General features: G+C 33.5%; 1 protein-coding gene across 2 annotated transcripts in view; it reads right to left on the bottom strand.

Annotated features, from left to right (window-relative positions):
• Window positions 1-12,408, bottom strand: part of LOC145683939 (endoglucanase G-like) — an 81,239-nt gene that overhangs the window by 67,788 nt on the left and 1,043 nt on the right. The window contains exon 1 of one of the 2 annotated variants that reach the window (XM_081755637.1): window positions 1,384-1,485. The exons of the other annotated variant lie outside the window; for it this stretch is intronic. Within the exon in view, the coding sequence (XP_081611763.1) occupies window positions 1,384-1,438 (55 nt within the window). The 5' untranslated portion in view covers window positions 1,439-1,485. Of the gene's footprint in view, window positions 1-1,383; window positions 1,486-12,408 lie in introns of those variants that run through there. 2 annotated transcript variants of the gene reach the window in all.

Below are 12,408 nucleotides of genomic sequence, written 5' to 3'. Positions count from 1 at the left end.
AGTTTACGTATACTATTACGCAGTAAATAATTCGATTGATATAGTTATTTCAAAATAATATGTCAATTAAGTTTGCATCTATTGTAAACACCAAGATTTTGCAAGAATGATTTATTCTAACAAGACCTACTGTAACAAAGATTTTAACATTCCTCGTTTACGTAAAAGGATAAAAAGTAATATATAGGAAATTCATAATCTCTTTTGGATCACATTTTACCTTGTAGTATATAAGAATAAATATTTAAGTTTGTATGGTGGTTATATAACAGTCTCTCACCAGCCCTCGGATATAATCAAAGATGCTACTTTACATACACTATAATGTTTTTGTTTGTTTGTTTGTTTGTTTCTCGAAATAGCAAAGGTAATATAAAGAGAAAGTTGTGTATGTGGCTTACAAAAAGAAAACTGGTTTAGTGTTCTTGTACTTTCAGCTGCTTAGATTAGAGTCATGTCGCTCAAAAATTTGCTTTACATTGTAACAAATACACATGTTTCAACTTCTCTAAAACCATTATCACACTTTGTCCATGATTTGTACAAATTTTGAAGTTCTGCTTTCACTCTACCATCATTGAGTCTACTAATAGTATTTATACATAGAGATTTGTTTCTTGAAAGTGTTATTTCACATTCAACATTCCAGTTGGATATGAATAAAAATGTCAGAGTTATTATTTTGCAGTTATTTGAAGTTTGTATGAGAAGATTCCTAAAACTTAGTCTATACTAAGTATGAGAGAGGATATGATTTTACAAAACACAACCACAGTTTGCAATATATATGATGATGGCATAGATGGTAATAGTGCTATGAAGGAAGAGGAAACGGGAGAACTCTGAAGGAAACCTACATATAATGTGCTGACTCACGAAAAAAGTCCTCCTGGTACAAGCTTGGATCAAAACCAGGGACCCCAAACACTAGAGCTAACCACTCTATCGCTGAATTAGTGCGTCCCTACTTAAGTATCATAATAATATCTGTGTAAAAAAAATAGCAAACGGGTTTCAGATTAGTAATAACCAAGTTAAGTAAATCAGTAAGTGTAAAAAGAGGAAAAGAGATTATTTTCTACACAGATTTTCTTAATTTTTAAGTAACACTCAGAAACTCGTATAAATCTTTGATGTTGCAACCGCTGTAAACACAGATCACGCCTCTCTACTGCTATTTATTGTTATTTATGTTGCCCACTAAACTTCAGAGAAATGTAATGGTTCTTATAGAATCCCTTTACAAATTGTTCAACTTTCATTGGTTATATCAAATTTTTCAAATAACAGACAAAACTGTAACCTATTTTCCTCATTTTTTAAAAATTCAGAGGTTAATCGATATGTTTGCTTGTACTTAGAGGTTTATATGATGCTACTTACCAGTTAAAAGTGCTGAAGCAACAAGAAACAACAAAACCACAGCTGAGTTCCACATGACAAGATAGAACAAGAACAAATAATGACTCAACAACTTGTTAGAACGTCTCGTGCAGCGGTAAGTTATTTTCCATGTAGTTGATGTTTTGAAGGTCTTTTATAGACCTACTGTTTCTTTGTAAAATAAACAATATGCCATTCACAACCAGAAAGGTAGCTAATTCACAACTTAATTAATGATATGTAATTAGTAAATATCTTAATAGCAAAGTACATGTGTTGGTTACACATGGCACACAGGCCTAAGAGTGTCTTCATTTATAATAATCCATCAGTAAACACACATGCAAAAGAAGTTTCCAACTTCCGTTTTATACAAAATTTTACCGAAATGTGTTGTTCGCCTTAATATTACTCAAACTGTTAACCTTTTTCATTCTTTGAAAAATTATTTGGGAAATGTATAGTACTTATTTGTAGAGGATGCCCTAAAAGTAAGTACTTACTTTTGTAAAATTAGACACATTTTAAAAACCAAATTCAAGTCTGTTCATATTTATCATGTCTAATATACTGTAGTAGTGCTATTCAGCCGGTTCGCTAGAACCAGTTGTTAAAATATTTTGAGTTCACTGAACAGTTTCTTATACCCAGACATAACAGTAAATTTTAGTTTAAGTACCTTTGTTTTTTTAGAAATTCTTAGAGCTACGCGGTTAAACATATGATCTCTCAGAGCAAGATATAAACGTTTATTTCTTAACCTCAAATGCTCAGATATCGAGAATGAGGACTGGGTTCACATTAGTGTAGTGGTGGGGGCTATTTATATTTGAAACGCATACATACCATCCAACAGTTGTCGATCCATTGCTGGATTAAGGTCTTTCCAATACTTTTTGACAATCATCTATCTGGGATAATTCTTTCCAAGATATTGGAAGTGCTACCAAATTTCGTCACACCACCTTGTATTAGGATGATCTACTTGTCACTTGTGGTATCCATTAAAAAAATGTTTTTTCATCCATATATTCATCCATGTACTATCCATCAATCTACTCTCTCTCTCCATATATATATATATATATATATATATATATATATATATATATATATATATATATATATATATATATATATATATATATATAGGGTGGTCCTTAATTTTTGATTTGCGAATTTCTTTGCACGAACCCCTTAAAATGGTTCCATATGGGACTGAACTAAGCCAGGAGAAAAATTAGCTCCATTGGATAGTATTAAATGGTGCCTCAAGTGACCAAAAGTTTTGAATCCGATTACAATAGATGGATAGTATATGGGATAAATTTGGAATAAACTCCTGTAATTTAGAATATGCTAAAAAGAATGCGAAGATACCCTGAATACTATAACTAGAGGAAGAGATACGCCTAATTTTGTATAGTATTGTCATGAGAGCCATCTTGAAGCCCGCCATCTTGCATTTAAGTCAAAATTTTCAAATAGAAAGAGGGTCATGTGTCATATTGTTTTGAGGTTGCTTCTCACCAGAAGCACAAATCTGGCACTATTTCAAAGATAGCTTTAGTCATGTAAGAATTATTACCCGTAAAAAGATTCCTCCTCTAGTACCTAATAGTGCCAATGAACAGATTCTGGGAAGTAAATTACTATCAAACAAGCAAGTGTTGAGTGTCTTTTTCTACAACTTGAGAACAGTAAATATGACAGTGAGGGAAAGTACACGATTAGCTGCTAAAGAAACTCAAAATATAAAGAAAATCAAAACTTTTCCTTCTTTTTTATTACTTTCAGCGCACGAAGTAATGAATACAGAAGAACGAATCTTTGTTCTGATGACCCGTATGATAGTATATCAGATTTCGGTCAATAAATGCATGAATTGTGTTTTCAGTGATAAAAGCATGAAACTTGGTAAATAGTCAGTACTCATGTGATAGGAAGCCAAAAATGGCCGTCCACTAACACCTGTGAAGGACATTTTAAAATGGCCGCCTTGTGCCATGAATATATAGTTAGGAAACAGACAACAACTGTTTTTACTGTTGCTTTTGTTATGATGCCTTCCATTAGAAGAACTTACTATATTATTTTCATGATTACAGGGATGTTCATTTTCTTCTATTTGATGATTAGTTCCCAAGAGAGTTACTAGAACTTGTGAAATAAGGAACAATAACGTTTTCTGGTAATTTTAGGTGACAGATTTCATAATAAAAAGGAACAAAAACATTCTAATAAATACAGGGACGTGCATTTCATTTCGATAGGATAAATGGTTCTCGAGATATTGTCCAAAAACTTGAATCTTACTTGAAAAACAAACAACTGAGATAAAGGCTAATTCACACATTAATTTCTTATTGTTAATCACATTGATCCTGGAGAATTCCAGCCTAAAATTTGAAATTTTTTATGTTTTTTTTTTTTTACTTCTTTGTATTGAATAGTATACTAACATAGTAAAAATAAATAGTATACTAACGCACTGACTCTTTTATTATTCTATGCGGTAATTCAGTAGCTTCCAACTACTTAAGGATTGTGGACCCCACTTTTATTTTTGAGGCAAGCTACTGAACCGACATCCTTAAATTTTGGTATCTGCATAGTAGTAGTTAAGAAATAGATAGCGATCTTAATAATAATTAAAGTGACAATCTTCTTTTATGTTATAAACCAACAACATACTGTATATTCCAGAATCTAGATGTAATCGGGAAAATTATGCTTATTTTATGTTTTGAACAATTCTTTCTACATCTGGTTCAATTTTACTACTTTTAGTTTTAAGTCAGGTCCAACATCGAAGTGATTTCTAGTTTATTTTTCGTGGTAACCTACAAAGCATTGAAAAAGATATCTGGTACAAATTACAACCAGGTGTTTAATACCTTGCTTTCTTATACTCAGAAAATTCTTTCACCCAAAACTACAAGTTTATCTTGCTCCTCTCGAGATAAGGTTCCAAATGTACAAACCATACTCAAGAGGATTTCTTATCAGTGTGTTTTCAGAGTTTGATTGGGGGAAGAAGTGTCATTAAGACTCTCAACGAGTCAACAACGACAGCGCAATTCTTCATCAGTGGACTCCAGAAATAACTTCAATGTTGGGAAGGTTGGCAAGCAACTATCTTCGCACAGTCGGTTTGCACATAGCCACATTTTTTATAATTATGCCTAAATCCTTTACCAAACATCAAAATTATTTATAATACTGTCTTGAAGACTACTGAGTGTGTTCAAGTATGCAAATAATACTTTCTAAGTAGACTGCCATACACACTCAAAGAAGTTATTCAACTGACCATATTTGAAATGATTTGTTTCCTTATTACCGTTTCCCACAATTCCCATTGATCAGAGTCAAGAACGTGAAATTTGACCCCCAATGAGGGTTGAATTACTCCCACACACACATTTAAAAATATGTTTCCCTATATTTTTTTGTAAATATATATATATATATATATATATATATATATATATATATATATATATATATATATATATATATATATATATATATTTCAGGCTTTCCCGTAATCTTTTGACTTCGGAATTCAAATCAGTCAATTATAAAAAATAAAAAAAGTGATTTAATCACCATGCTTCGGTCTAAAAATTATGGTTTTGATAACTTAAGTAATAACTTACTAAGTGTTCCATATTGCCGCTATATGGCATATATCTGTTCTGAGACTTACCAAACAAACAAGTTTGAAATTGAACAATAATGACGAAGTGAATTTAACCTTACCTCTACCGATGCTAAAAACACATTTCGGAAAAATTTTGCAAAATTCCTGCGATTTTATTAAACATAATGTGTGTTTTCTTTGAGATTAGAATATTATGGATGTTATGCATTGCTTTTAATACTTTTTAAGTAGTCACAGAGAAGAGAAGAGATTTACGTCGTAAGGAAATGAAAAACCACACATGTTTTCTTTAAGACTTTCCAACGGTCCCTCTTGTTATTGATCAATATCACTTAAAAGGCAACAGGTAAATTAACTCCAACTTTCAGACTATATTTCACGATAATTACTGTTAATAATAATAATAATAATAATAATAATAATAATAATAATAATAATAATAATAATAATAATAATAATAATAATAATAATACAGTGAAACCTGTCAACTTGGCCACCTCTCCAAGTTGGCCACCTGCATATCTTGGCCTAGTTCGTCTTGAACCTGCATTTTCCCATAAGACATTCGTTACTTACTACTCTATAAGTTGGCCACCTGTCTATCTTGGAAGTTGGCCACACTGAAGCAATGTTTACCCTATGATGATAATGATAAATTTACCTGCGTATCTTGGCCACGAAAAATACAGTTTTGTTAGTTTTCTTAACTCTTTCGAATTCCCATATGAGAGGCAGATGTTCTGTATTTGTGACTGGAGACAAAGAAGCATACATTCGCACGATTAGTTCTTGGAGGTCAATGGCCAGAACACTACCCTCATAAAGGGGTGGTGAAGGAAGATGTTAATAAGAAAAAGCACGTACAGGAATTCAGGAAGTGGTTGTACGTATTGTTTAACCTGTCTGTTTTGATAAAACCATTAGCTATATCAACTCCTCTCATCAGTGGGAAGCTTTAGTAATTCCGGAAAATTCTCAAGGTTAAAACTAACCATCTCAATTTTCAACTATTGGCACCTGTCGGCTTGTCAAAAGATAGCGGAGTTTTTGAGATATGAATTCCCTCAAGATTTTCTCAAAACATCTTTTGCTCCGAGGGAAACACTTCTAGCTCATTAACAAGAGGTAGTTAACTACAATATTAGAATGTGCATATTTGCCAAAAAGAATAAAGCAAATATGTCTAGAATTTACCACCATTCAGTAAAGAAGTCATGAACTGAAAAGAAGTCATATAAATTGCATATGAATTTCTCAATTTATAACAGCTTTTCTTGTCTTCAATCTGAATAACTCAGTGTGCTATAATATCAATTTCAATAAACTGCGTACATACACTTCTATTTCATGGTTGTTTGTGTTATTGTGTTTTCAATCCGAATAATCCAATGTACCAGACTAGTTTTCAGGAAGAGAAAGGTATGCACATATATTAAATATACTATCAAGGGTGCCGATCCTAGGGGGGCGAGGGGGCCCGGGCCCCCCAAAGCTCATGTGGTCCCCTATTTTATTTATGAGTATACAATATTTAGTATAATTTGAGTGCAATTTGTCTTAAAATGTTCATATATATACCTTCTGCATCTGAATGCCCCCCCCAAATTTACAGAGAAATCGGCGCCATTGCATACTATAGTAATATTTTCTAGTACTGTATATTTTTATGATTGCTCTATATACATTATTTATAAGTAGCTGTCGTACCACTGCTTATTAAAATTTTACAATCAAGTAATATTAGAAATCCTATTCTAAAATACACAAATCATACTTATTTTCTGTAAGTTGGCCACCTGTCTAAGTTGGACACTTTTCGATGGAACCGATGGTGGCCAACATAGACAGGTTTCACTGTAATAATAATAATAATAATAATAATAATAATAATAATAATAATAATAATAATAATAATAATAATAATAATAATAATAATACATTTTGAAACATGGCATGTGTTAGATTGGAAGCTTAAGAATTACTCCTACTGGTTAGGACTGAAGGTGAAAAAACGTCCTTCGAAACTTACGTATGCATCTTTCTCCACTAAAATTCAATTCTAGTTCACTATGTTATGCTACAAACCAGAGGTATTCATTGGTGGCGTATTTTGTGAGCTACCGGGCCTACCGGCAGTAGCCCTAGATTATTACAAAATAAAGTTGTTATAATATAAACTAAATGATATTGATAATTTTATAGTTTAGTATTTTCTTTCAATGATACAAGTTTCTGAAAACTATATGTATTTATAAAGATCCACTGATTTTTTGCACGCAGTTTGTCTCCTAACTTAAGAGATCTTCGATATGAGAACGCAGCAGTAAACATTCTCTAGTTACTACAGCAATAATCATATCACCGCATTCCCCTTCGCTTTACCTACGCTCACAGCGTACGAACTGGCTACCAGTAACAGCACTTGTCTCTAGAAAAATCGGTTTCTTGGGCGTGAGCGAAGAGTAAAGGGAAATTATACGAGCAATGACAAGGCATTTTGGGGATTTCTGGGAATTGTCTCGGACACCTTGAGCTTCGTTCCGTAGTGGTTTGTGTCAACGCAACGAAAATTTTGTGTTTTACTGTATAGTATTTTGCGATAGTTGGCATAGCTGTTATAAATACCTGTTTCATTATTTGCGTTTCGTTGCGAAGGCTCTTACACACTGAGGTTTCTTCGTCGGATAATCGCCTATTTAAGCGGTTTTTAATAATACCAGTGGCGAGTAATAAAAACTTTTTATTACTCAGACAGCTTCGATTCACTCTGGTGAGTAGGGTTACGACCTATTCCAAGCAACATGTAGGGTTACTTCATGATACAAGTGAAGGTAGAAATGTTCGATCATTTTTCCGTAATACTAACAAGATAATGTAAGTCTTGCTACTGAAAAGAAAATCATATATTTATTTCTCTATTTGATAAAAGAAAAGTGTGTTGTTAGGTTTTATCCTTATTTTGAAGATTGTATAATCACGTGGAAAGTAGTTTCCAATAATAATAATAATAATAATAATAATAATAATAATAATAATAATAATAATAATAATAATAATAATAATAATAATAATAATAATAATAATAATGTACAGGTGCTATAAGGTTAGTGGTAGCCCAAGTCATCAAACCAGTATACGCCACTGGTGCCCATCCGTTTTTATACACGTTCTTTTCCTAAATTTACCTCACACGTTCGTCCAAAGCAGCAATTACAGCTGCTGGGGCCGGTGTCATAATCCATCTCTTTTGAAATTGAGATAATGTGGTAGAACAGCTAATACCGTGAGGGTTAATCTAGAAGATGGTCAGTACATCCCGAACTGAACCGTATTCAAGCCTGCTCGACCTTCGGCCCACGTTAACAGTAGGTCCCGTGCTTTGTAGCCATGACGTTGTATTAGGGGGCAAACTCAGCTGTTCCTTCCAAACTGATTCAATGGCTCATACTTCAATATACCAACTCCCAACCCTTAATACGGCCTCGATTAAAAGCAGGCCCGGCTCGCATTTTTGCCGATCCCAAACGTTTCAGCATTCTTGCCAATTTGATGTCGAGAACATAATCCAAACAACCCCTGCGGGGCTTCTAACCCGTTCCTACTACTACTACTACATTAGTTGTGGATCTATATAGCACAGGGGCAAACGTACTACTACTACTACATTTGCTGTGGATCTATATAGTACAAGGGCAAACTTATTTTAATGAAAGAAGTTTAATCAAAATTTTAAAACAATGCTCGTTAAATCACTTTTTGAATATTATTTTTAATCTTATTTTAACGAAAGAAGTGTTATAAACATTTTTAAAAGTAGTAAAAAAAAACTGTCCGTAGGCAGGATTCGAACCCTCGCCAAAAACATTTTCGTTACTAGCATGTTACGCTAGACCACTCGGCTACCAGAGCCAACAACAATTTTCGTTTACTTTGTGCTATATGTAGATCATGTCTTGTGATATCGCATCTGTATCGACCAATCAGATCAGAGGATATGCTGAAACGTTTGGGATCCGCAAATATGCGCCCGGCTCGTCCATATAGACAACCTAGGCAGCTGCCTAGAGAGGAAACATTTAGGGGCGCAATGGCAGACATTTCTTTTATGTATGATTTATCAACATTAGCCAAAACCTACGTGCGCCAGCGCTCTACATATTTAGGAAAAATAAGCTAATGAAAAGTGCGATCACCCAAGATCGATTACTGCTCACTTTTATAGAGCGGCGAACATCTATCTGGCTAGAGTACGTTTCCGTGTTCCCACTGTTCCTTCTATGACTAAAGATCTCCTTCATTATCTCAATATCCAGACTCCGCATGCTCGCGGGGATGCCATTGATCTAAAGTTTCTACATAAAGTTCAATACCAATGGAAACTTAAGGTCTGAAGCTCTACTTCAAGAATTATCCCTTCACATTCTTACCCGTGTAGCACCAAGTACCTACTACCTCTTACACACTTCCTGCCCTAGACTATCGATTATTCAAAGGTCCTTCTTTCACAGAATACCAAATTTATATAATCAGATAACAACTGACGTGGACATTTTTTAAGCTAGTCAGCTTTTGACAGAATAATTACATAAATTCAAAATAATTAAAAATGAATTAAGAAACTTCATTTTTGCCTTTTTTGTTTTATATTTACAATGGACATCGACATGATTTACATAGCAATAAAAGTTTAATTTCCTGTTGCTCTGTTGTTATATTAGTAAAATTTCATTCCAAATACCACATCAATAACTTTTTTTTAAATAATTGGCTTATAGATTATTTATTAACACAACAGGAAGAGGTATTGGGAATAAGTTTTATTTTATTTAATGCTTAAACAAATGGTAACAATGTGATGATATGGTGAAAATGTCAGGGGTGACAAGGCTTCATTTTGGTTTGTTGAAAAAAGAGATTATGGGGGCGCCGACATCTTTTACGCCTAGGGTATAAAATATCCTAAAGCCGCCCCTAATTAAAAGTGCAATAATTGTACCTAGTTCAAATATATATTTTTTTTTTTAAGTTTCTCACAACTATTAATTACATTGCTCTTTTTTTTTTTTTTTTTTTTTTGAGATTTTCTAAAATTTCAATGACGCATTATGGACTATAAACCCATACACTCCTGTAAGCATCCCTGCTACAAACTACAAACTTAAATATTTGGTAAATCATAGCGTTATTAGCTACCTGATCGCACTACTTTTACAGTAGTCTTGGCATGAATGCGATGGCAAGAGATTTTTAGAACTGCAGTTTAGGACCTGTGCCATTTAGAACTAATGCACAGAATGCTAAAAACAAAATTTTGCTTACCATTCTTTGGCAACTGAAATCTGAATTTGGTAAAATCCACTTATAATTTACAAGACGTATTCCATATTCGTCTTTGAACACTTGAGAACCCTATTTATATTACTAATTAAGAAAAATCATAATTCCTCATAATTGGAAATACATTGAAGAATTCTTATGAAACGACCTTTAAAATACACAAAAGTTATCTCACTAAGTATAGAAATAAATTTGTGGATTGATTAGATTAATCTTTATTCACAGCAAATTGTATATGAAAATTTCCAAAAGGAAAAAATAAATATATAATGAACATCTCATAACAACTGAACTGAATAGTCGTCGTTGTAATCGATTTTAAATAGCTACCCGTACGAAGTCCTGAAATTTTAAATCGAATGAATTTCAAATTTTCTTACAAGTTTGTGTTTTGGTGTTTACATAGATAGGTTATAAAATAATAATACGTAATTTTATATAGACCTACATGCAACTTCAGAATACATATCAAATCCAAATTATAATAATAGCATTGCATGCTTTCTACACATTTTATAACACACATCACAAACGGTGTCCCCCTGAGGTCATATTTACCCTGCTTTCTCACTAACTGTAAAGACCCTTCGTTGCCGGGTCTTAATTTAGAGCTTGGATAAAAAGAAAGTGCATTGCCTGGTCATTTATCCTCTGCTGTTATGTAAACCCACACAATCAAGAGATAATGGAGGTTTGCATTCACAGCAAGGCATTCTTACAAACCGAGAGAAATGTGCATATATTTTCGCATACGTTTTCACCTCCTCAAATCCGACTCCCCGAGCCAACAATCGATAAAAAAGCTTCGTACGCGATTGAATCTCGTGAACATCTGTGTGTATACAACATTTGGTGGCTCCAGGGAACTCCTTCCTATGTGAAAAACTTATGGTAGACACACAAACAGACAGACATGTCCATGTATTATTCTATTATTATTATTAAAAATTAAATTTTGCATAAGAAACGGAACCTAATATTTTTTGTTTGTTTGTTTTTCTGCTCTTTAAAAAATTAACAAAGTTCATACTGCACTTCATGGAGTTGGGGCAGAACAAGGGCGCCGATCTCTCTGTTAATTTCGGGGGTAGGCATTCAGATGCAGAAGGCATATATGAAGATTTTAAGACAAATTGCATTCAAATTATGCGAAATATTATATATTCTTAAATATAATAAGGGGGCCCACATCAGCTTTGTGGGGGCGGGCCCCCTCGGCCCCCCAGGATCGGCGCCCTTGAGGCAGAAATTCATTTAGTGATTTCGTTCCTACAGAAACAACGAATTTCAAGTTACTCGTTATTTCTTAATACTAAAGGTAAGATAAACTAATATTCGACGTAAATGCAGAACTAACATGGCATTTGAAGATATTCTTCTACCTGGATATTACTTAACACGCAACCTGATCCATCTGTCAACTTTTCAACGTAGTGATGTTTGCCAGCAACAGATGGGACAAAGTTCAAGATTCGTTTTTGTGCTAATGTTACTATGTAAACAATGTTTTCTTCATTCAATAGTTTGATCTTGTGTTTTACGACCTTATACGTACAAAGACCAAACTTTTTTTAACGTCTCTCCAACTAGGTTTTAGAGTCACCTGACGTTAGATGATAGCTGAGTGGCAACTTTCACCTTGTAATTGCAATCTCTACTCTGAATGGAATAAATGCAGTGTTTTTGCACCTTAATAAGCATGTGATATTAAATTGTTACGGCAAACAATAAAATGATATATACGAAATAGAAAACACGGTGTAAGCTGTTTGGCGGTCAGTTGAACAGAGGTTACAAACCATTGAACGCAGGGTTTCTTTCAGAAAAATCTTTCTGATAGGGGGACTATTTTCGGAAACGTGGGATTGAATGATCGAAACTACTGTGGAGTGCAGTGCAGGGAAGGAAAAGAGAAATCTCCGTATTAAACTCATATGTAAATCTCTCTCTTACTACCCCTTTACTTACAGGAATGTTGTATCATCCAAATTTAAAGAAAATCAAAAGATATGTCAAATAAA

This window comes from Thermobia domestica, chromosome 4 (genome assembly GCF_964235325.1).
Source record: "Thermobia domestica chromosome 4, izTheDome1.hap1.1, whole genome shotgun sequence".
Classification (NCBI taxonomy): Eukaryota; Metazoa; Arthropoda; class Insecta; order Zygentoma; family Lepismatidae; genus Thermobia; species Thermobia domestica.
This window is presented reverse-complemented; position numbering and strand designations above follow the sequence as displayed.